The sequence below is a fragment of the Monodelphis domestica genome, chromosome 8, assembly GCF_027887165.1.
Source record: "Monodelphis domestica isolate mMonDom1 chromosome 8, mMonDom1.pri, whole genome shotgun sequence".
Lineage (NCBI taxonomy): Eukaryota > Metazoa > Chordata > Mammalia > Didelphimorphia > Didelphidae > Monodelphis > Monodelphis domestica.
Window position 1 is genome coordinate 11,785,603 of NC_077234.1, and position 26,106 is coordinate 11,811,708.

Here is a 26,106-nt window from a genome sequence, read left to right on the forward strand (position 1 = left end):
CTCAGACACTTCCTGGCTGGGTGACCCTGGGCAAGTCACTTCATCCCCATTGTCCAGCCCTTACTGCCCTTCTGTCTTGAAACCAATATACAACATTGATTCTAAGATGGAAGGTAAAGGTTTAAAAAACAAGACAAAACCCTGCATGGAAGGTGGGACAGGGCATCCTGGGTAGGCATCCTCGACATCCCAGGATGGGTTAAAATTTGGCCAGCTCGCAGCATGGTTATAATGAGAACAAAACAGCCTGGGAGGAAAATCATCCCCCTCAAAACCCCACCGACTTAATGGGCTTCAATTAAAATTTGTCGGCCCCTATTATCAAATGATCACTTTGTAATTTCTAATGGTTTTTTCAAGCTTGTGAGTCAGCAGGTTCCAAAGACCAGAGATATGCTCTGCATTTTAAGAGATGAATTATATAAGATTAACTACCATAATTAGCTCATAAATAGATATAAAGCCCTCTAACATGGTCTAGATGATTAAGGAGGGATCCAGCTGTCTGGGAAAAACACACCCTGATGAGAGAACAGAAGGAAGGCAAAAATAGGACTTGGCATTACCCTCAGGCACAACCAGAATTCGAGACTGTTCTCTCCAATGGGCCCTTCTTGGAAAATGGGATTTTTGTGATTTAAATAAAAAGGTGGGAGTGCCTTCAGTGAGTCTGGCCCTGGATAATGGCTAAAATAGCCCACAATTTTGAAGGGGCTGAGCTTCTGAGAAAAAGTCCACCCAAGTCTATGGTGCACAGGACACACTGGAAATATTGATGGAATGAATGAATGAATGAATGAATGAATGAATGAATGAATGAAATGTGGGAGGGAAGGCAGAATCCCATGGTAAGTCTGTGCTTCTACTGATGTAAAAAGTTGTGCTCAGTTTTCTCTATGAAAGTATCCCATTTCCTGGTGACCCTGGGCTCCCAAAGCCTTTGGCTCCAGTTAAATGTCAGCCCTGGCCCACAGAGCTGTATCTAGCCAGTAAGACCCCCAAGAAAAAGGGGGAGCAATGCTAAAGAAAAGGCATCCGGGAGAAGCAGCTCAAAAATGCACACAGGAATGAGACCTTATGGTGTGAAAATAATACCCAGCAGAAAAGACTAACCTAGCACTTCCTCAGTGCTAGAGATTCCTGGTGTGAGGGTTTTCCTCTACCAATGGAGAGAGCAAGTCCTAGGGAATTACCCAAGGTTCAGAGATCTGTCCATGGTCACTTAGCTAATTTGTCAGAGGATGGATTTGAACAGTGTTCCGACTCCCAGCCCACTGCTATCTCCACTACGATACGATGACTCTAAAAATCTGAGTCAAAAGCCAGAGTGGGAAGTAGTGAGTAATGGGAGTGCTTCTGGTTCAAGGAGTGCATGTGGTCACTTCTGGTGCCCTCCAACTTCCTGTAATCTGGTTACACCACCTTCATGGGGAGGACATGGACCCGACTGAGACATAACCTCTAGCTTCTCTCTGAGACACTAACAAGTGTGGTTTCACTTGTTCGAGACCCAGAGGGTGAGCTTTAGGGAGTTGGCTAGATACTATCTGTTTTAATATCATTCCCATCTAAAGATGAGGAAACTGAGGCTTAGGAAGAAAAGGCTTGCCCATAGTCACACAGCTATTAAAGGTTGGAGGCAAGATTTGAACCCAGATCTTCCAGACTCCATGTCCAGTAACCTAGCTGCTGTGGCACTTGGTCAATCAGTGCCAGGTATTGTGCTGCGTGATAGGGATGCAAAGAAAGTCAAGAGCAGTTCTGTCTGCAAGAAGCATACGCTATAATGGGGAGAAGGGGGAGGAAACATGGAAATAAAAAGATCCATATGAAATACATTCAGAGGAGGAGAAAGATAATCTTATTGGGAAAGGCTTTAGCAGCTCATCAGACTCTTCATTAGCTGAGAGAGCTGGGACAAATCATTAAACCTCCCTGGGCCTCAGTTTCCCCATCTGTCAAATGAGGAGGTTGGACTAGATCCCTTCTAGCTCTAAATCCGGGCTCCTGTGAACGGAAAAGAGCTTGGAGGGCCATTGCAGGCTGACCTTTGTCTTCACTGGAACACAAAACTCACTGCTTCCAGGTCATTCCTCCCTGGGAGCTGCCACCAGGTTTTCTAGTTATCAGCCTTTCAGGCTCTCTGCTGTCGCTGCTTCCCCCTCCAGTCTCGTCTCTTCTCCGCCTGCTCTCTGTTCCAGAAGAGTCCCCGATTCCCTTTCCCAGTCTTCCCCTATGGGTTCAGTGTGCAGAACCTCCCTGGAACAGTCACTATCTTGGTGAATCTCTTTGCTTTTCAAAATCGGCCCAGCTGTTTGTTTAGGGAATGGAGAGCCCTCTTTGACCGCTAGTGAAAGTTTGTTTGTGTTGCTCCAGCTTGTTTGAATGGCGAGCCTGGCTGCCCCCGAGCATTTGGAAACACCTCTGATAACACTCCAAGCTGGCCTTAAAATAACGCTGGCCTTGGGGAGCCCCATTATAAATAGAAGGGAGGTTCAGGAAATCACGCGCTGGTCTTCCCAGCTGGCAAGGGGTCACAGGCTTCACCTTGACCTGCCTTGGGGCCAACTAGGAGCTAGAGTCGCTCTTGGACTTGGATGGAAACTCAGAGCTCCCTCAGCCCAGCTCTTCCCCATCTAGGGAATTGCCTGCTCTGGTCCCCCTCTGATGGGGTCCTCCAGTCGTTTGAACCTCTCCAGAACCCGGGAGCTCACTGCATGGAAGGCAGATCCAAACCATCAAAAATCATTCCCAGTTCGGAGCCCAACCAGCCATTGGCTAACTGCTACCTGTTGGTCTTCGTTCTATCTTCTGGCCCAGAACAAGGCTCCTCTAACTAAAGATGGGCATGGCACCGCTTCAAATTTTCAATCCCATCGCAGGCAAATCGGGGTTGGATGAGCTTCAGGGACCAGGATTCAAATCCTGATTCTGTCACCTCAAGCAAGTCGGCTCCCCCTTCTAGACCTCAGTTTACTCCTCTCTAAAATGACCTCGAGGTCTCTTCCTGATCTGCTGGGAGATACACACTGCTGTCAATGTGATGAGCAGAAGGCTCATTGGATATGGCCCCATTCTAAACAAAGCTCGGGACCAGTCAGAATGGGCCAGGGGCCTCTTGTCATCAGCCCTTAGTAGGCAGCATTATTCACTCTACAGACGTCACCCTCTTTCTGCAACCAAGGCAGAGTGCCCAGTAGGCGGAGGGGAGGGCTACGACGGGCTCCCTTCAAAGAGCCCCAACTACCCTCAGCTTCTGTCTGCCCAGAGACGGAAACTCCTGAGAGGAGACATCCTGAGGGTTTGGATGGAAAGGAAGTCAGTGACACTTAATTATTCCTGAACTCCTCGAAGCAAGAACGTGGCCACAGCCTAAAGAAAACTGTGGGTGCCACCAATTGTGAGAGGAATAGCAATAGGGTGTGCTCACTAGTCTCCTTACACTAGTGCCCCCTGACCCTTCTCGGGGGTGATCCTTGGCAAGTTCCCTCCTCTGGCAAATGAGATCCTGGCTGGAAAGCCCTTTGACCATCAAATTCTGTAAAGGTATCAGTTACCACCCACAGCAGAGACTCTCGTTGGCCCTTCGTACAGAGAAGAAGGCTGAGGCTGGTCCAAAGGCAGTTCCTCAAGCCCAGACCCTCTGAAGCTAAGTCCGCTGCTCTTGGCACGGGTCCGAGGGCAGAGGAATTAAAGTGAATGTTGGTGCTGCCTTCTAGAGCCCATCCTGCCTCTCAATCCCAGTTACCTCCAGTGTTGGGATTAAATACAACAAATATGCCTGGGTTTTCTAAATAAGAAAGGGAAGGGGCAACAGCTATCATAGGGCGAAGCTTTGAACTTTCCTTACTTCTTTCGCAATACAGAAAATTACCTCTTCCTTAAGACACCCAGCCTTTCTTCAAAATAACTTCCATGGGGCAACTGGTGTCTCCCTGAATAGAGAGCCAGGCATAGAGATAGGAGATCCTGGGTTCAAATGTGGCCTCAGACACTCCCTGACTGTGGGACCCTGGACAAGTCATTTAACCCCCATTGCCTAGCCCTGACCACTCTTTTGCCTTGGAACCAATACTTGGCTTTGATTCTAAGACGGCAGGTAAAGGTTGGAATAAATAAATAAATTCCTGAAGGTAAAAAGGCTTAGAGAAAGGGGGATAAATGGGCCCAGGCTTCCTAGCAGACCATTCTCACATTCCACACTGTGACTGGAAGTACCTTCATGTCTGTCGTGTCTAGGAAGCCTCCCTGCCCAGGCCAGGCAGAGAGTGAGAGGACCAGGCGAGACCTCAGAGAATCACAATGATGCAGATTCAGAAGCCCATCATTCTTTGGGTGCCTCGTTCCCAGACAATCGGCCCTTTCACCACGGTCTGGTGGGCTGGCATAGAACAGATCTCATCCTAACAGGGGCACTAGATGGTGCAGTGGATAGAACGCCAGGTCTGGAGTCAGGAAGAGTCATCTTCCGGAGTTCAAATTTGACGTCAGACAATTACTGTGATGCTGGGCCAGTCGCTTGACCACAAGCCTTTCATCCCCACAGTGCAGTCATCTTGCCTCCTCCGTACTGTGCTTACAGCCATGACTGATCTCATTTTCACCACTTTCACATGAAAAAGAGTTCAGCTTTGGGGAGGTGACTTGGACACCTGCTCTCTGCGGGTGGAGGGATGGTGCTGGTCATGGAGAATGAATGGTCTTTCTCCTGACCTTCACTAATGCCTCTGAGTTGTTTCTCATCCTGCAACCAGCAAACCTTGAACCTCCTTTGGTGATGTTAACCTGGCCATGACCAACCACTGTGTTTCTGCTTTCAGCGGACGAAGAAGCCCCAGATTATGGCTCTGGGGTCCGGCAGTCAGGAACAGCCAAGATCTCCTTCGATGATCAGCATTTCGAAAAGGTAGGTGCTACGCGAAGCTTCACCTGAAACGAGTATCTCAGAGCATCCTGCCTCTCCCAGCACTCTCTAGAGCCAGCCTCCCCTCTCAGGAGCCGGGCTTCTTCCCAGGAATCCCTGCGTTCTAGCCCTTCCCTTCCCCTCCTCCTGATGATCTCTGGGCTCCATTTCAGTTCCCACCACCTCCAGGGAGCCTTGACCAGTCTCTCCCACATCCACATTCCTACAGCCCACAGAATCTGGGCCACCCAGCCTTGGGCTAAAGAGGCTCTGATCATTCACTCTCCTCTGTATGTCTCTCTTTCTCCATTTGGAACAGAGAGATGCTGAACTCCTGGAGGAGCTTGCTTCATGGTAGAAAGGGTGCTGGGCTTGGAGTCAGAGTAGACTTCAGGTCAAATTTCATTGCCAGCCCTTCCTAGGTAGATGACATTGGGGGAGTCACGGAACCTCAGTTTCCTTATCTGTAAAATGGGAGTCAAAAGACCTATAGTATCTATCTCAACGAGATATCATGAGGCCCCCCCAAATATATGTTGTTTGCATATGATATGTACCTGGTATATATATTTATATTGTACTTTGAAATGCTAAAAGCATGATGTAATATCAGCTATTAATAGCAATATTTTAAATATAGCATAATGATATAATATAATAACATATGTAGCAAATGCCAGCTATTGGTGCTGATGTTTATAACAATGTTGTCATTTTCTATTATAATAACATTGTAAAACAATAATCATCCATAAGTGCCAGCTGTTTATGGTGATGATCTCATAGCCCCTCGCCATCCCTCCTAACAGTATCCAGACATCATCCAGGGGTGAACACTTAGTAGGACCAATCACTCTTGCTTGCCCTCTTTGCCTATATTGTGGGGCTGTTGTTAGTCACCCAAACAGTGGCATGAAGGTTTGGATTTGGAGCTGAGGGGTCTGGGTTCCAATTCCAGCTCTGCTGCTCAATTACTACATGACTTTGGGTCAGCCCCTTCCCTTTCTTAGTCTCAGTTTCTTTCTCTCTGCTATGGACCATTGGTCTCTTCTGTCCGGTCTCATATTAAGTCACTTTGGAAACTCCAAAGATCTCTTGAAATCAAAGGGATTCCTCTTGACCTCAGAAGAATTTGTAAGATCCAAAAGGTATTTTTCTGGGAGAATCCTACAATGTCAGTGCTCAGGGTGATCCTAGACATCCTCCATCTAACTCAGGAAGGTGCTGCTGAGGCCAGGGAGGAGACGCCCCTTATTTACAGAGAAGGAAGCTGAGCCCCAGTGAGGGGAAGGTCACAGGAGGAATGAACTTCAAAGACAGGATTTGAACTCATCTCTTCTAACTTGGAAGCCAGGGCTCCTGCCCCTGAACCAGGTGCCTCCAGCGATGGGAGGGCAGGTCCAAAGGGGTGAAAGCCAGGTGATGAGGGTCGCCACACTGGAGACGACAACAGCCTTGACTGATGAGCCCCCGACACCCAAACTCAGGCTCTCTTGCCTGTCCACGGAGCACATACGTGCACACGTGCCCTTGTCCCCTTTCTTCCTCTCCAAGGCAGTTGCTGAGTTGATAGACTTGCCCTACAGACCTTCCAGGCCATCCAGAGAAAGGGACACTGACAAGGGCTCCTGAACCTCCTCATTTGGGCCCCTCTTCAAAGCTCCTTTTGTCGTCTCCCTCCCTGTCTCAGCCCCAACTTTAAAGCCACAGCATCTGCTCTCCCCTGAGGATCCCCAAACCTAACGGAGCCCTGGTCTGGGTGAGCGGCGATCCTCCAGCCAACAGCGCTTCTTCGGCCCAACTAGCCACAAGAACAGTCCACTCAAGCCAGTCCCAAAGACCCAGGCTTAGGTCACGGGGAAAGTTGCCCCAAGGCAAGCAGTGGCTCAGGGACCCATCGGGGCGATGCCAGGCCAGGGCATTATTTCTCTGCCTGCTGCCCTGGCGGTAACTGAAGGAGCTGGTTAAAGATGGCATCTGCCCTCCCTCAGGCTACCCACCAGTGCCTGTGAGGGAGGACCTGAGGAGGAGGCAGACCAGGAGAGCTTAAGGCTTGTTTCTGCAAGTGGTCACAGGAGGTTCGGACTGTGAGGGGCAGCCCGAGATGATGGAAAGATAAATGGGTTTGGGGTCAGAAGTGGGTTTCAGTCCCACTTTGAATTCCAATCCTTACTACCGGAGCCTCAGTTTTCCTCATTTGTAGAATGGGCTGATAATGCTCTCAGGATTTTTGCAAGGGTCAAATGGGTAATGTGTATGAAGTACTCTATTGTGGGGGCCATAGACCTAAAGCCAGAAGGGAATGGGGAGTCCTTGGAAGCCATTCAACCTCCTCCTTTTCACAGATGAGGAAAGTGAGGCTGAGAGGCTTCCCTAGGGTCATCTAACTAATAAGAGTCTGAATGGGATTTGAACTCAGGACTTCCTGACTCCAGGCCCAGAGTTCTATTCCCTGGGGCTTCGCCTCTTCCACTGCCGTTGCTGCCATTATCACCCTCTGGACTTGAAGCCTTCCCCATGTTGGTCTCTTGCAGTTCCAGTCTGAGTCGTGTCCAGTGGTGGGGATGTCCCGTTCTGGAACATCCCAGGAAGAGCTGCGCATCGTCGAAGGGCAGGGCCAGGTCGCCGAAATAGGACCCTCCGCTGATGAAGTGAACAACAACACCTGTGCAGGTGAAGGGAGGGCTCAGTGTGTGCTGGGGATGCGTCTGGCCCCCTGGGAAGGTACAGATGCAAGATGTGGGGCCTGGAGCAAAACAGAGGACCCCACAGACCCCAAGTGGGGAGCTCCACAGGAGTGTTACTAGTCAATAGTCAGGAACGCCCCTGGGTGAATAGTACATACCAGGCACTATGTTGGGTGCTGGGGACACTGAGGAAAGTTAAAAACAATTCTTGGGGTCGGGCAGCTGGCTGAGAGCCAGGCCTAGAGACCAGAGATCCCTGGTTCAAATCTGGCCTCTGACACTTCCTAGCTATGTGACCCTGGACAAGTCATTTAACCCACACTGCCCAACACTTACTGCTCTTTTGCTTTGGAATCAATGCACCCTATATAGTAGAATACAGAAGAAGTATAACAGTATTTTAAGGGTTAAAAAAGGCAATTCCTGCTCTCAAAGAGCTTCCCATCTAACAGGGAAGCCAATGTAACTCCCAGAAACTAGGACATCAGCAGGACAGAGGGACCCACATGGAAGGGAGAAATCCCCTCCTTCTCTGAAACATCATTGAGGAGTCTGTGGGATCCAGAAAGTATTTATTCAGTGCCTGCTGTATGCCGAGCACAGTGCCAGGCACTGGCCATACAAAGGCAAAAGTGTGGCCCTTCCTTCAAAGAGCTTACAATCCATGGAGAAAAAAAGCACATGTCCCTGGAGGAGGGGATGCAAACACATGCAAAGAGATTTGGGGGAGCACCAGCTCCTGGGGAAATCAGGGCAGTCCTCCTCCTATCAGCAGTGGCCCTTAAGCTGAGTGGCAGAGGGAGGAAAAGGGGCATCCCATGCCTGGGAGTGCCAGCTTGGGCCAAGTCACAGTGGCAGGAGACGGAGGGTCATATTCTGGGCAACAGGGAATGGACTGTTCAAGGAAATTTTGTGCCCTTATCCTGCATGGCTTTCCACAACATAGTAACGCCTGAAGACCTCCTACTGGACAGCCCTGAGAAAAGTGTCATGGATGGCCCATTGGAATCTGCCCTGGACCATTTGAAGCTGGGCAGCATCTTCACTTTCCGGGTGACAGTGCTCCAGGCATCCAGCATCTCTGCCGAGTATGCCGACATCTTCTGCCAGTTCAAGTGAGTCCTCCTTTTCTGGTCCTCCCATTGGTTCTCTCTCCTCCTTACTCTTTAGGAGTCACCTGGCATTGATGGGACATGGAAGTTGGAATCAGGAAGTCCTGGGTTCAATTTCCAACTCAAACATTTTAGTGTGTGATTTACCATTTCTGTGTCTCCATTTCTTCATTCATCAGATGAAAGCCTGGCACCTGATGGCCTCTAAGGGTCATTTCTAACCCTAAATATGTTTCCATGATTCTTTTGATGACTACATATCACTCCTTCTGAGTTTCCTTGCTGTCACTGCCAACATTTTCTTTCTATCAGTCACTGAGCCAAGTACATGAGCCTCATGCCTAGGAGAATTCAGCTTAGAACATTGCCTCTTCATTCCCCATTTCCCATCTCCATGCCTTTGCACTGGCCATCTCACATTCCTGGAATGGCTCCTTCCTAATCTCCACCTGCCAGCATCCTTCTCTTCTTTTGAGATGGAGCTCAAGACCTGAGAATTCCTCCCTCCGCAGCTACCTTGGACTTACCTTACCTGGTGAAAGGAAATTCTTGCTTTGTCTATGCTGAGTTTACACTTGTGGTCCAACCACTAAATGTAACCTTTACACCAGCTTAATTAGTATGTGTGCATGCATGTATTTGCATGTGCATACGTATTTATTGACTTTATATTTATATTATACATGCTCATGTTTGTCTTTCCCCATTAGGATGTCAGCTTCTTGTAAGAAGAGATGATTTTATTCTTTGTTCTTGTATCCCCAGCATCTGGCACAGTGCCTGGTGCATAGAAGCTGCTTAATAAAAACTTCTTGATTGATTGATTCATGGGAAGAAAAAACCCAAGTTTCTCCCATGATGTTCTACCACCTGGAGAGAAAAATAAAATTAATTCAGCTCTTGCCCATTCCGACCTAGACTCTCTAAGCCTGTTCAGCAAATGATCTCTTTTCATTTCCATTTAGTTGCATCCATTTTAGTTTAAGCCAATGGAATGGGGTTTTTTAATATGTGGAGGAAGGGAGCAGTGAGGTGGCTTAGTGGGTTAAAAAGCCAGACCTAGGGATGGGACAGGATCTGGGTTCAAATTTGGCCTTAGAAACTTCCTAGTTGAGCAACCCTGGGCAAGTCACTTTAAGCCCGATTGCCTAGCCCTCACCAGTCTTCTGCTTTAGAACCATACACAGTATTGACTCTAAGAAGGAAGATATGGGTGAAAAAAATAAATGAAGCAAGAATGGCGTGCTAAAGGAGGGGGAAACAAGCCAACGGACACTGGAACTGGGTTGAATTGTATTTAAGTTCTGGTTCACACACCTCCTGGCTGTATATCTGACCAGGGGAAAAGTCACTTCAGCTGTCCATATGAAGTAGGTCTGCAGATTCCTGAAGGAGGACTCACTCTGCAAACTGGCCACAAAGAAAACACGCCAACCTCAAATCGTTTTCCCTTCTTTTGCAGCTTCATCCACCGTCATGACGAGGCCTTTTCCACAGAGCCGCTAAAGAATACAGGACGAGGGCCGCCGCTTGGGTTCTACCATGTCCAGAATGTAGGTCATCATTGCTACTCTGTTAACGCTGATTCTTGTTTGGGCCCATGAGGGTGGGAACTGGCAGTGGCTACCCACCATTCCGATCCATCGTCTCCATAGGCTCCGGCTCAACAAAGGAGGGAATGAGCGTGTCTCCTTGTGTCCTATGTGCTAGAGCGTTGCATTTATGTGGTTTACAAACATTCTTTCATTTTATCCTTACAACGATCTTGGGAGGGAGGAGGCAGTATTACCCCTCTCTTACAAAAGGGGAAACAGAGGCAGAAAAAGATGAAGTGACTTGCCCAGAGTCACACAGCTAGTATCTGAAGCAAGATTCAAACTGAGGTCTTCTTGACCCCAAGTCAAGAGCCCTGCCCACTGCATCCCCTAGCTCCCTCTACTGCAGCCTACATTTGATGATGCCCTGAGCATCTCTAATTGCACCCAACTGTTTCTGAAAGTGTGAATTCTAGTACAGGAGACTTGATGTGTTAAGGAAACTGAGGAAAAGAACTCTGTACAGAGAAAGAAGAAAATCTGGAACTCCAAATCCTTCCTCTGATACTTCTCAACTGGGTGACTGACTAGCTTGCAAGCCCCTTAGCTTGTCTGAACCTAAGCTTTCTCATCTGTAAAATAGGTAGAATATGGCCTGTAGGATGTGCCTCCCAGAGTCATAAGGCCCAGATGTGATGTGTTTATGAAGTACTTTATATGGAAAGTTCCGTTGCTTTCATCTTCAGCACCACCACCATCACCATCATCATCAAGTAGCAGGATTAGTATGGCGCTCTCAGGCACTGTGGGCGGGGAGAAGCCTTCCTTTGTAACACCCTCCTAAGTAATGGAGCATAACAAAGTGTACCCCAACCCAGGGCGATAGTTTGTGCATTTAAGGGTTGAGCCATTTGAGCAGAAGGTTAAGTGGGATCTGTCCCTCACCTATGCTGATCTATGGTCTTCCTAGGGAGAAGATCATCATTTTTTTTCATTGTGGATCTTTTGTTTGTGTGAGATCCTAGGGGTCAGGATTAGAGAATGGGATTGTGGGGATGGCATTAGTTTCCCAAATGGAGAACCCAACCCTGACCCTATAGACTCAGTGCCTTCTGTCTTTATTAATGCTGTGGCCTTTCTCCTCCTTCCTCCATCATGCCAGATTGCAGTTGAAGTGACCAAGTCCTTTGTTGAGTATATCAAGAGTCAGCCGATTGTGTTTGAAGTCTTTGGTCATTATCAGCAGCATCCTTTCCCCCCTCTGTGCAAGGATGTTCTCAGGTAAGCTTGTCTGAGCGTTATCAACCCAAATGATGCCAAAGAGCCTTGAGTCTAGGTCTTATGAGGACCAGTTAAAGGAACTGAGACTATTTAGCCTGGAGGAGAGAAGATTCATAAGGGATGAGAAAGTGCTTCAAAGACTGTTATGGGGAGGAGAGACCCAACTTTTCAGCTTGGCCCCAAAGGGCAGAACTAGGAATAATAGGTGAAGACTGCAAAGGAGTCAATTTGGATATGATGTCAGGAAAAATACTGTAACAAAAAGAGCTGTCCAAAGGGACTAGGGGATAGGAAGCTCTTATTCTTCAAGAAGTCTTCAAATAAAGGTCTGATTATTCCTTGATGGGACTATCAGGGAGATTCATTGATTTCTGAAGTCCCTTCTGTCTCAGAAATCCTTTGGATCTATAAGTAGGTATTTGGAGAATGGGATTGTTTGCATATCGAGGATCAGATATTTAAGGAGGCAGATCAAAAGTCAGGATCTCAATTTTCCCATTTAAATGAATTTGGGAAACACATATTGGGTGCTAGCTGCAAAAAGGGCCAAGGGGTAGAACCCCATGCCTGGCATTTGTAAATGAAGGGATTTATATAGAATAAGCTATGGTCCTGTGAATTTCTTTAAATCTTTAGCAGTTGTTCTTGCTCAGCTCTGTTCTTACATCAGACCAGATGTAGTTTTCTTGAAGAATGTCTTTGCCTACAAATATCCTCCCATCTGTTCCACTGAGTGTTGTTGCCCAGGCTGGCATTTCACAGAATGCCCCTTGGTGACAGGATCAGTTCCACCCCACCTTCCCCTTTTGAAAATTAAATCTCCTTTTTTTGGAAGAGGTTGAGAAGGATGAGAAGTCTGGCCAACTATCGTAGTCCCTGTCCTAGATGACTGAAATACCAAGGATGCTTTGTTTCCCATGCTGAGATCCTCTCTAGAGCTGCCCACTTTAGTTCCTCTATGGATTCATATGACTTTCCCAACCGAGAATTGTTTTCTCCTCATGGCCACTTGATTCCTCATCACTACTGTTCTTTTAATAGTCTCCCTTTTCTAGGCCTGGGGAGGCCCTTCTTTCCAGATGAAGAAGAGGCATTTTTATGTTTCACAAACTTTAATCATTCCAGAACCAGGTCTTGACCACCATGGCAAGTTGGCCTAAAGTAATTGTGGGACAGAGCTACGATGACACAAGGTGCATAGTATTTTAGGGAAACTGAATTAGCTAGGGTGCAGAATAGAGATAAACAAAGGTATTCAACAAAGAATGTTCTTCTAATGATTGATAACTTGACTGGACTTTTAAAGGGAGGGAGGGAGAGAAAGGGAGAGAGAGAGAAGAGAGACAAACAGACAGAGACAGATGCAGAGACAGAGAGAGAAGTGATAGAGGGAGCAAGCAGAAACAATGACAGAGAGAAAATAGGTAATTTAGTCTAAAGTTTAAAGGTATTCATCAAGATGTTTTTTTGGTTCCTGAGGGTTTCAGGGTCCCTGTTCTACAGGCCATCTAAGATGGACCTTAAAGATCACTTCATCTAACTGGTTCATTTTACAAAGAAAGGACTCCCAGGTAGAGAAGGACATGGGATTTCTAAACCACAAACCTGACCATGTCCTTTCCCTACTCAAAAACCTCAGTGGCTTCCAATTGCCCCTGGAATAAGCTTCTTCTTTTAACACTTAAAGCCCTTAGAACCATGGCTGCCAACTTCCCCAACTTTTTTTTCCTATTTCTGCCATTTGGGCTCTATTCATTGTAGCCAAATTGGTCTATTAGTTGTTCTTTGAATTTGATATTACCTCTCCGTGCCTTTGTGAACACACACACACACACACACACACACACACACACACACACACACACACCCCCCTAGAATGCATACCTCAGAAATGTCTTGATTAATCTTTTTTTTTCTCCTTCAAGACTTGGCTTGGGTTCTACCTCCTGCATGAAACCATGCCTGACTTCTGCCCCTACCTCCTGGTCACTAGTGCTTCCTTCCTTTCTCAGAATAATTTTTATTATATTTATCTGTCCACGTGTGGAATCCTTCCCAGTAGACTGGTATGGGGGAAGCTAGGACAATTTAGACCCTGAGGAAAAAGCAGCCATAAAAGACATGCTTATAAGTGTCTCCATAGACTAGGAGCTCATTAAAAGCAGAGATTTATGGGTTTTCCCTTTCTCTCCCCAGTGCCTAGTACAGTATATTTTATAATTATTCATTGAAATGAGGTGAATTAAACTGAATTCCTGGAAGAAATGTGTTTTGAGAAAAATGTCAAGAGAAGGAAATAAATAGAATCGCATCATAATTCTCAGATTTGAAGCAACTGAAGCAACATTCTTGATGTTAGAAGGCAGCAATCATAAAGTCAATCAGTAAATCAGTTTATTGAGTCCTGATTATAGATAGTGAACTCTTCTGAGGGCAAAATGAGGAGCAATGGGCGAAAGTTGCAAAAAGACCAATTTGGGCTTGTTATCAGGAAACACTTCCTCACAACTGGAGCTGTCCATAGGTGGTTCATGCTGACTAGGGATTGGTCTCAATGGCCACTCATTGGGTATTTGTCATAGTGGGAATTCCTTTGTTATATGGTTAAACTAGATAACCAAGAAGGTCTCTTGCAGTACCCAGATTCAATGATTCTGTGATTCCTTATTGATAGAGGTATTTAAGCAGAAATTCTCATTGGGCCTCAATAGACATGAACATCTAAGTTTTCTTTTGAGTCTCAGGACTGTGGATTTATTCACGTGGCTCTTTTTGTCCACAGCCCTCTAAGACCATCAAGACGCCATTTCCCTCGGGTCATGCCACTTTCTAAACCAGGTTAGTAGCCTTAACACTCACTCCCCTGTCACTGGTCCTGCTGCCCTCCCCAGTTCTTTCTATTTTAGGTCTAACTAGCCTTCAAGTCATGGTGTCTTCCCAGGAAGAATCCCATTGAGAAATACATATTAACATGAACATGGTGCTCTAGCTGTAGTCAGAGTAACTAATAGACTGGGGATACTGTGATGCCTCTAGGGTATTGGTTTGTTTACTTCCACATTGTGACCTTGGTGAAGCAGGAATTAGGGTGGAGGGGGGTAGGGTTAAATAAGTACTTCTTGGGTCATCTTTCTAGCATGTCACCCTAGTTTCTCCTACTTGTCCTGAAGGTTATTTCCATGGAGAAAGTATGTAGAAGAAGCAAGATGAAAGTAATACAACTGAGCCTGGAGAACCCAGGATGGATAATTCTCTAGTTTGGGAGAAGTTTGTCCCCACCAAATTTGTTGTTCCGCAACAATGATTAGGTGCCCAGTAGAAAAACCATATACCTTTTGGAAATGGTTGCATCCCATCCCCACCAGTTAGTATTTAGAATTGTAGTCTTCATTTACCCCAGAGCAGACTGATAGAGACCATCAGAAAATGAAACATAAAGCTGGGCTTCTATCACCTTGAAAGGAGTCCATCAGTAAATGAGTATCACTCTTTGCCTGTTGAACCATTAAATGTTAATTTTCCAAAAAGTTATCCAAGACTATAATAATCTCATTTAGATGCCCTCCAGTGCGGTTGACACCACCTATTTGTGAAGCACAGGATGAACTTTGTAGAGTGGGCAACTGCAGAACCAAGAGATCAGGAAGCTTGGATGCCATCTTCCATTGCTTTGTCCAACCATAGTCAAGGAGCAGATGCTTTTACCCTTCATTTTCCCAAAAAGGCATGAATGGAGTTATCTGAGGGGCCATTGCCCAATGACTAGGTCAGCGGTTCTCAACCTCTCCATTTGTAGCAATGAGAATACAGAATGCAGATCAGGTATTTACATTCCGAATCATAACTGTAGCAAAATTACAGTTTTGAAGTAGCCACCAAAATAACTTTTTGGTTTGGGGTCACTGCAACATGAGGAGCTGTACTGCGGGGTCCCGGCATTAGAAAGGTTGAGAACCACTGGACTAGGTGGTGAATGGAATATAACTTGGAATCCTAGGAAGGGAGTTTGAGACTCTGACATTAAACTGCAGACATCGTGGTAAAATGAAAGTAGTAAGGAACCCAGGACACCAGTCCCACTGTAAGGACCTTGACCATTCTATCCAGTTTTCTTTGACGTGTAATAATTTCACAGGCATGTTAAGTAATACTAGGGTGGAAACAAAGGCTGAGATTCCATCTTGGATGTATTCTACTCCTTTAAATCCCTTCCCTATCCTGCCAGGTTGGTATTGCAGGGAAGGAATAGCAGCATTGTCAGTTAAGAAGATGTTCTGCTTGTGATTTGTAGCATCCCTGAAATGATTCCCCGCTTCTCATAGTATTCTGTGGGGTGCCCGTACTGTGACTAAACCATGTTGGCAGGATATATTTTATTTTGTTTTGTTTTTCTTCTGCTACACAAGATGAAGAAAAGGCCCTTGGATTGCTTAAGCATTGGATGCCAGGCACACTGGACAGCTGCATGCTGAGTGTGCTCTCTGGGCATGCCCTCGTAGCTACAAGCATGGCTTCCTCCTTGTTGCTGAGAGAGGGGAAAGGGTCCATGTCTCATCCCTCACAGTCTACAATGGACGGGGTTGTGAAAAAGGCTCAGAAACCCGGTTGGTGCCTCCAATGAGCCATGGAAGAGATCTCTGTGCTTTGCTATTCCTTCCATGAACATTTCCTGGGAAATGTTTCCTTGCAGTGATTGGGAGGCAGGGTAGGTGGAGATCAGGGTTGGACTACATTCATGGAGCAGGCTGGACAGGTGCCAGGGATAGTAGGACCCTTGGTGGCATTTCCAGGGACATTTTGGTGCCCCTGTTTTCAAACCCTACTCCTGAAAAAAGTAGTCATAGATTCCTCCATGGGCAAATGTTCTCTTGCCTTCAAGGAGTAGTCCAACTCTGGTGGAGACTGATTAAGTGATTCTTAAGTTGTTGGGGTGTTTGCTCTTACCTCCATTCTTTCTCTTTAGGGTGGCTTGGAAGACTGTCTTTTCTTCAGTCCATACTAATGGGATCCAAATGAGTTATGTTTCCCTTCACCATTCCTACTCAGCTGAGTTTTTCCCTAGATTGGGTTATGGGTCTCAGTGCCTCTGAATTTTCTCTTCTGTTTTTTTCCCAGTCTTGGTCCATTTACTTCCATTTTCAATGCCATCTGGGAGCAGAAGTGGCAGAAGTGATCTTCAAACACTATTTCAGCATCTTTCTAGTTCCTCCCCAATTGATATTTCCCTAGGGTGGATGGGACATCTATAGGATCCAGGCACAAAAGAATGCCACTTGGCCTAATCTTCTTTCTTCCCTTTTCATTTTCCTCTTCTCATTTATGCTTCATCCTTCTCCATGGTTCTTTCTCATTCCCCTCCTTTTTTCTTCCCCTATCTAGACCTCCCATTGAACCTCCCTCCCTTATTTCTCCCAACAGTGTCTCTGTCTTTCTCTGACTCCCTTTCTATGCCTTTTTTGCATCTCTCTTATACTCCCTTTCCCTTTCTTGCTCCCTGTCTCTCTATACCTTTCCTTCTGTCTCCGAGTCTCTCTATCCCATCCTTCTACTTATACCTCTCTTGTTTCTTTGTCTTCTTTGTCTTCTCCACATCTCTCCTGTGTTTTTTTCTGTCTTTGCCTCCCTCTCTGTGTCTATATGCTGAGAAGCATTTATCTTTGCCCTCTACTTCATTCTTTTCCTTTTTATTTTTCTCAGTTTGTTCTTCATTCTATCTCTGTCTTTCCCTCTCATCTCTCAAGTATGAATACCATGGCAAGCACTGAGTAGGTGCTTGTTGTAGATTTCACCATTTACGAAATGAACTGTGTCCATCCCAAGCCCCAGGTCTTCATTCTTCCATTCCAGGCCTCTCTAAGATTTCATTTTCAAACTCATCTTTCCCTTGGCAGTCCTTCCTCACCATTCCAGAGCTTCTCACTCTTTCACCCTGATCTTGTTACACAGTCACTAAGAGACATTGCCCACAGAGAAAATAAAGAATCACGATAGGTTGGATTTCAGAGAAAAACTGTTCCATGAGCCTTTGTCTCTAGTAGCAGGAGACATAGGGGACATGTAGGGAGAGCACAAAGATGTTAAATGAACCTTGTTTCAAGGGCATTGCTTCCCATAATACCTCAGTTATCCTCAGTGATGCCAGTACTGACTTGGAGCTTCTAAAGGCGAACACAAGGAGCCACCATGGTCCAGCATTGATCAATAAGCCACTTCCCAAATAAGAGCCACTCTAAGAGGACCTGTTGTCCTGAAAGATGCCAAGATAAGCTGGGACAGTCGTTTGTCCTGGCTAAAAATGGGCCATCTCCTGTGTTTGTGTCCTCAAACTTGGGGTGAAGGTTTGTCCTCAGAATTTTGTCATCAGAAGCAAAACAGAAAGTTTGAGGATCTTGCCTAAGCTGTGACTTTCTAAAACAGATTCCAGTCAAATTTAAAGTATGTCAAAAGGGATAAGATGTTTGGGGCATCACCCAGAGCTGGAAAGGGAGAGTCTGAAACAATTCAGTGCTAGTCACAGAACATTAGGTTTAACACTAGATCTGAATCCAAATTCCACTTCAGTTTCACTTCTTTGGGCCTCAGTTTTTTTTCCAAATGAGGGAGGTTAGGTCAGCTGATTTCTAAGGTGCCTTCCTGCCCATTTGGTCCTTCTGGGATCCCAGGAGAACTAGGCCATTGAGGCAGACAATATTTGTCTGTCCCTAGGTTCACAATGACACGGGAGGCATCATAGCATTTAAGACTATAAGAGATATTTATCTAGTTCAACTTTCTCTTTTGACATATAAGGGAACTGAGTTTCTATTAATTAAGTTGAGTGACTTGCCCAAGATCATACAGGTAATTAGTAACAGAGAAGTATCAAAAACTGGATCTTCTGACACCAGACTCAGTTTTTATTTCTCTACACCAGGCTAATAAAGAAACAGACAAATTTCCCAATGTGAAGAGCTCCCTTCTTACTTTCAATGGGACAGCCTGCATTCAGTCCAAGAGCTGCTTGAGTTGGGTATCCATTATTGCCCCCATGACAAGTTTTAATTCACTCCCAACAAGTCTCTTAAAGTGCCCTGCAATGGCCATTTCTTCCCTCACGCACCACTAGAACTCACTCAGGTGATTCCCAACTCACTGCAATCGTCCATCCATCTAGGACCTCCCGTATGATCCAGCTCACTCAAGTGATTCCCAACTCACTGCAATCGTCCATCCATCTAGGACCTCCCGTATGATCCAGCTAGATTCCCTGACATTGGGAGTTGCAACTTTGAGTCGTTGGGCCTTACTGGACTTCCCTGGGGTTTTTGGAGGTCATAAAAGCAAGAGAGAAAGTGAGAAGAGTTCAAAGAAAAAAGCTGAAGCAACCAGATTAATGTAGAAAGGAGACAATTAAGGGAATGATTTGAAACTTAGCAGGTTCTAGATTGAAGTTAGAAAGAACCATGGAGAGTAGCACCTCCAATGCCCTCATTTAATTGATGATTTAACTGAACTACCAAGAAGTTTTGTGAATCGGTTGAGGTATCAGAGTGACTAAATAACGAAGATGTGATTCCAGCCTAAATTGAGCACACCTTCACCTCCCACACTGCCTCCTTCCTATTATGATAATGCTCTCTTCTCTGGTGTCATCTGGAGAGCCTGTATGCATCCCTCTTTCCTTTCCCTAGTTGGACGTACACATCTGCCTGGCACATAGTAAGAACTTAATAGGTGTTGGTTGTTTGATGATTGATTGATTGAGGTCAGTGTGAGCTTTCTCTCCTTCTAGTTCCATCTGTCAACATTAATGGTGCATGTTCTGAGTGCAGAGTGGTGTTGGGATGTCCTAGGGGAGCCAGCGGACTTATGAGCCTCAATTCTAGAGGGAGGCAATCACAGAAAAGACAGGAGTGCATGCCTTCAAGGACTTTGATTTTTGTGTTAGGCTGTAAACTCCTTGAGGGACAGGGACAGGGACAGGGAATATGCATTCCATATTTTCATTTCTTCCTCAGACTTTAGCACAAGGTTTCACTTTATTACTGAGTTTAAAACACTTTTGCTAAAGAAATGAATCAAATACCTTGATTTCTTCGTTGCCTTTCTCCTTGCACATGCATCCCACAAACAGGACTGTACATCAATGCTGCTTTCCGTTCCTTTTCTGGGTCATGCTGAGAGAAGGTCCTGGCTTTAAACCTGTTTGCTAAGCTTTTGGTTGTAACCTACAGTTTCATTTTCTGGCTCTCTCTAGTGCCTGCTACCAAGCTAAGCACCCTCACTCGTCCCACCGCTGGACCCTGCCACTGCAAATATGACCTGCTGGTCTACTTTGAGATCTGTGAGCTGGAAGCCAATGGCGAGTGAGTTATATTTTTTATTCAGATGGATCCTGAGAAAACCACCGGGTCCCTATTCCACTGACTTTAGGAGTAAATGGAGCACTGATTCTGACTTCAGAAGACCCTGCCAAATATTAGCGTTGCCTTCAATGAGTCTATGGTCTCAGTCTCAATGATGTAGGAGCTCTAGCCATAATCCAAATCTCAATACACTTACTAGCTGAGGGACAATGAACAAGTTTCTTCCTTTTGTAGGAAGAAAAAGGGGGTTTTATATAAAAGGTTGGACTGGATTATTTAAGAATAAGGTCACCAGGATTTAATTTCAAGAGATTTATTTAACAATTTATTTACAAAATATAGAAAGAGTGAAGTAAGAAATCAGAGAAAGGATGGGGTAAGATATCTAGCCTATGCACTAAATATTTTGCTCTGACCCCTGGCTCAACCCAGGCAGGGGAGTTTAGTCCTTAGCTGGACAGGCCTAGGCTTTGAGCTGAGGACCTGGGGAATACAGGAAGCCTCTCTCAAGAAGATAGATCTTTCCTGAGGCTATTCTTTTCAGAAAATCCAGGAAAGGAGTCAGCTCTTTTCACTCACCACGTGTCAGTCCAAAGGAGAGATTCAAGGACAGTATCACCAGGAAAAGTCTCAGGTTCAGTTAGCAGATTTTTCATCAACCTCCAATTCGAACTCAGAACTCCAGAAGAAGACCAATTTGAAGTCCCCACAGGGAGTTGTAACTCCCTTTTAAAGACACTTTTTGTGTCACTTCCTGTGCCTTCCTCCACTTTTTATGTGGACAAATCATAGTCTAAAGCTTTGCTTAGGACTGCCCAGAGGGCAATCAGTTTGATTCTGATTCATCACCCACTATCAATACATATGAGTCACAGACCTCCCACTCAGTAATTAAGCAGGATGTTTACACTTACACTTTGAGTGATTAAATCTAAAAATGGGTAGGGGAGTTAATTTAATCTTCTCAATCAGGGGAGAGTTAATTAATTTCATTTTCACAATCAGGGGAGACTTAAATTTAATCTTTACACTTTGAACCCCAATTTCCTTAAAATGGGGGTGATAAGTCTCACATTGCTGCCTAGTGAAATTAAGAAGAAAATCCTTCATAAATGTTAAAATTGCAGGGGCAGATGAGACTAGAGAGAATGTTAGCTCCTTGACATGAGTACTGTATCTTTTGGCCATTATATGCTCAACACCTAACATAATGCCTGGCACACAGTAGGTCCCTAATAAATTTCTTTTCTTAATTTTTTTCTTAAACCCTTACCTTCCATCTTAGAATCAATATTGTTTAGGTAAAGGCATGGTAAGGACTAAGCAATGGGGGTTAAGTGTCTTGCTCAGGATCACCCAAGTAGAAAGTGTCTGAAGTCAAATTCAAACCCAAGACCTCCTATTTCTAGACCTGACTCTCAATCTACTGAACCACCTAGTTGCCCCCTAAATTCTTAGTTCTTTAGGACCCTGTTATAGAAAAGGCAACAACAGGGAAGAACTACCTAACATTGAAGACCTATCATGTTATTAGGAGATGCATGATAAATTACCATGTATGTGTAGAATGCCATCATTATTATATAGTTTATGCAAGTCCTATTTGATTCAATTAAACATGATTAGACAGTAAGAAGCTGAACCCTAAGAGGTTCCCAATGGTACCTAAGTGGGCCTGCTGGTTGACCTGCTCATGAAAAGGAAGTACTCAAGTCAAAGACTTAGTTCCCATCCAGAGAGAATCTAATCAATGGTTTTTATTTAAATTTATGAATTGCACAAAATGGGTATGAATTTATGTGTCCTGTGAACATATAATGATGTATCATGCAACAATAATTTCATAGTGGGTCTATAACATGGTAAAGTTCTTGTTCTCTATGGCACCCATTATAATGAAGACCTTTGGTTACTCATTGGGTTCCTCCTCTACTTGGGTTAATGATGTACCACAGCCCATGATTTAGGAAATAAAGTGGAGATGATAAGAGTACTTATGGGAGTCCCAGGGATGTTGTCAGGAATATAAATTTAAAGTGATGATTATTGGTTGTTGCTGTTATCTTGGTAAGATTTCTTTATATTAATAAGATTTCAGGGCAAATCAATTCTTTCTGGGGCTCAGTTTACTCACCTGTAAAACAAAGGGGTTGAAGTAGATGCCCTCTGAGTACCCTTCTGTCCCCAAATCTATAATTCTCTGATCCTCTGGGAACTGGCTCATGAAAATGTTTCATGTTTTCTTCTCTTTCAGCTACATTCCAGCTGTTGTTGATCACAGGGGAGGGATGCCATGCCTTGGAACCTTCTTACTTCATCAGGTCTGTACTTCTATTCATCTTGAGCTGTCCACTCCTGCCCCCAACCCCATACATGCTTCCTGTCATCCTTTTTAGCCATAAAAATAATCAAGTGCTTTTCTCCTGGTGATATAACTTCTTCTTAGCCCTGTACTATTTAATATTCTTATCAATTACTTGGATGAAGGCATAGAGAGCAGGATTTTCAAGTTTGGGAATGACACACAGCTGAGAAGGGTAGCTAATACACTAGATGTCAGGGTCAGAATCAAAAAAGATATTTGTAGGCTAGAGTCCCCTGGGTGAATCAAATAAGATTAAATATAACAATCGTGTGATGGCTCATCCTTGAATTCAGAATTTAACTTCAAAAGTATAAGATAAGGGGGCAGCTGGGTAGCTCAGTGGATTGAGAGTCAGGCCTAGAGACAGGAGGTCCTAGGTTCAAATCTGGCCTCAGACACTTCCCAGCTGTGTGACCCTAGGCAAGTCACTTGACCCCCATTGCCTAGCCTTTACCACTCTTCTGCCTTTGGCTCCAAGACGGAAGGTAAGGGTTTAAAAAAAAGTATAAGATAAGGGAAGCCTGACTAGGTAATGACTCAACTGAAATGGTCTAGAGCTTTTAGGGGGCTGCCTACTCAATGTGGGATCCCATCAGTGCAATATGGTGGTCAGAAAAAAAGAATGTAATCTTACTGCATAGTGTTCAGGTGATAAATAATCCCACTATATTTTATCCTGGTCAGACCACATGAGAGTATTTTGTTCAGTTTTGATTTCATTGTGTTCATTGACAAGCTCCTGGAGAGTGTTCAGAGGAGGACAACCAAGAATAGTGGATGTCCTTGACATTATCCAATAGGAGGATCAGGTGAAGGAACTGGACATTTTAGGCTGGATAAGAGAAGATTCAAGTATGGGACATGACAGTTTGCTGCCTTCAAGTATTTCAAGAGTTTTCGTGTAGATGTTATCCCTGTTCTACCTGGCCCCAGAGGGAAGAACCAGGGGCTTTAAAAGGGGAATTTAGGCTTGACATCAGGGGAAAAGAACTGTGAGAGCTATCCCACCACAAAATGGCCTGCTTTGAGAGGCACCAGATTCCTCCTTTGAAGGTCTTCAAGCAAAGACTAGACATCTTGAGATAAACTGGACCACATGGCCTGATTTGTCTTTCAACACTAAGATTCTCTGCTTCCATGATGTTCACTGAGCCTGTTTCCTAACAGAAAGAAGATGGTGATAATCCATGCACACTTGCTTCCAAGGGTTCTTGTCAACAAACGTTTCACTGTAGAAACCCAAGTTGTGGGTGTGGCTGTCCTCACACTTCTCTCTCTTCTTGACTCCCAGGGCATCCAGAGAAGGATCACGGTGACTCTGGTGCATGAAACAGGCAGCCACATCCGATGGAAAGAAGTGAGAGAGTTAGTTGTGGGTAAGTCAGGGAGCTGTCCATGCTGAGTGCCCCAGCTTTTCTCCTTCTCCTCTTGTGTGCTCAACGGATGCATCCCACTCAAATGCAAGATCAAGTAATATCAATTACAGATGATTTTTGCTTCCTTCTACATTTCTTATAGAATAGCAGTGAAAATACTGGATTTGGAGTCAGAGAAGACCTGATTTCAGATCCTTGATCTCTGGGCCAGGCACCATGTTAAGTACAAATATCATCTGAAATATCATCACAGCTAGCATGACTCAGACTAGTCATTTATTTTTCTAAGCCTCAGTTTCCTCATCTGCAATAAATATAATTGCCTGAATCCCAACATTTTGGGATAAGAGTGCTTTATAAGCTTTAAATCACTGTGGGAGTGGGATTGAGTCATGCAGGATGCACTAGACAACTAGGAGGAACAACAATGGGTAGAATGTCATATCACCTATCTTCCAGGGTTCAAATGAGATCATGTTTGGAAAGCACTTAGCACAGCCTGGGCCCATAGTAGATGCTATTATTATTGTCCAAGTACTTAAGCTTTTAAGTTTCTCTTTCCTAGCTCCTACCTTTCTTTCACTCCCTTTCTGTCAAATGGCCTAATAGACAGAGAATAAACATATGCAGTAGGAATGCTATTATTTAAATAATGAGAGCAGACAGTACTTTAAATTTATTATTTCCTTTGAGTCTCAGAACAGCCCTGTATGGTAGGTACTATTGAAGTCATTGTCCCCATTTTACAAAATAGAAAACTGAGCCTCGGGAAGATGAAGAGACTTGGTTGTGGTCACCCAGCTAGCATAAGAGCCAGGATATAAACCTCGGTCATCTAGCTCCAAATGTAGTCTTCCATACAGTAGACCATGATACTTCCTTATTAAAGGAATATTTTCAGCAGATCAACTTGTAAAGCAAAGAATCTTTCTATAACATCCATGTGACCTCGGTTAACCCTGACTTCCTTCAAGCCTTAGCACAGGTGCCCCCTCCTGCAGGAAGCCTCTCTGGATTCCCTTGTGGGGAGTAGCACTCTTTTTCTCCTCAAATTATCTTGTTTCTTGATCCATGTACATGTGGTATCCTGGTCCTTGAAAACAGGGACAAATGAGCTTTTTTGTCTTTGAATCTCAAGCACCTCTGTCAGTGTCTGGCACACTTTTGGGGTCAGATTGAATCAGATCCTATTCCAGATTTTTGGTATTTTGTTTTTTCTGAAATTGAGGCCAACTTGCATGCCATGAAAAACTCTTGAAGTTAGATGAAATTAGGCTAAGAATTTTAAGGAACTTTGGTCCTAACCCACCCCCATATTTACCTACCTTATTTTCTGTCTTAGGTTCACTTTGTCTAAAAAATGCACTAATTATAGTCATAGGCAGTTAGATATAAAAACTATCATTTTCTACAAAGAATTCATAGGGAAATATCTAGAAAGCATTTTGAGGCATGGAAATGTCCATTGTTTATAGCCTGGTTACCAACTATGGCGTCAGAGAATCATAAATCTGGCATCATCAGGAACCTTGGAATATCCTCTAGGTCAAAACTTCATCTTACAGATAAGGAAATTGAGTCTCAGAGGAGGTCTTGAGCACCTTGAGGAAGAACACATGGGTAGTAAATGTCAGATCCAGCATTTCAATTCAGGTCCTGGACTCCCACCAATTAGATAAGAGCATCTTTGGGCTGGTAATGAGTTAAACTCTTGTCCTGGGAAGAAGCAATCCTACAGATACTCTTAAAATTCAGTTGTGTTAGAGGCAGGAAGGTGGCTCAGTGGATAGAGAGCCAGGCCCTAGGGATGGGAGGATCTGGGTTCAAATCTGACCTCAGACACTTCCCAGACACAATTGCTCATTGTCTAGCCCTTACCTCTCTTCTACCTTGGAACCAATACACAGTATTAATTCTAATATAGAAGGTTGAAAATAAAAACAGATTTATAATTATACTTTGAATAGCCAAGGATAGCCAAGAAGGGGAATTGGATCTGATTCCATCCAACAAGCATTTATTCAGCACCTACCACGTGTAAAGCACTAGGAATACAAATCCCAAAGTGAGGCATCCCCAGCCAATGGATGCGGTGCTTGCGTTCACCTGAGTGGATGAAAAGTTTTTTTCACTAAATTCAAACTCTGAGTCAGCACTGTTCCTCTGGGGACCCCAGAAGCATCTTAAGGGTGTGCCATCTGCCACTGGATGAGCTCAAATCCCCAGAGATAGTGTGGGCAATCCTTCACTGAGTCACCCCCAACAACAAGGGGGAAGATTCCAGAGCCTCCTGCCTACGCCTCCCTGAGATGATCCGGCTTTGTGTTGCATCCTTTAGGTCGGATCCGGAACACTCCGGAAACAGATGAGTCCCTCATCGATCCCAACATCCTCTCGCTCAACATCCTCTCATCCGGCTATGTCCAGCCTTCCCAGGATGATCGGTGAGTTTTCCCCAGGATCAGCCTCCAACTTTCTTTTCTCAACCTCTAAACCCACTCT

General features: G+C 44.9%; 1 protein-coding gene across 18 annotated transcripts in view; it reads left to right on the forward strand.

Moving 5' to 3' along the window:
• KIF1A (kinesin family member 1A) overlaps positions 1-26,106 on the forward strand; it is a 185,458-nt gene that overhangs the window by 115,690 nt on the left and 43,662 nt on the right. For all 18 annotated transcript variants that reach the window (XM_016425327.2, XM_056807410.1, XM_056807411.1 and 15 more), the window contains 10 exons: positions 4,821-4,906; positions 7,438-7,576; positions 8,537-8,705; positions 10,165-10,255; positions 11,400-11,518; positions 14,301-14,356; positions 19,755-19,863; positions 22,118-22,184; positions 23,520-23,604; positions 25,943-26,048. In XM_016425327.2, coding sequence (XP_016280813.2) covers positions 4,821-4,906; positions 7,438-7,576; positions 8,537-8,705; positions 10,165-10,255; positions 11,400-11,518; positions 14,301-14,356; positions 19,755-19,863; positions 22,118-22,184; positions 23,520-23,604; positions 25,943-26,048 — 1,027 coding nt within the window. The remainder of the gene's footprint in view (positions 1-4,820; positions 4,907-7,437; positions 7,577-8,536; positions 8,706-10,164; positions 10,256-11,399; positions 11,519-14,300; positions 14,357-19,754; positions 19,864-22,117; positions 22,185-23,519; positions 23,605-25,942; positions 26,049-26,106) is intronic.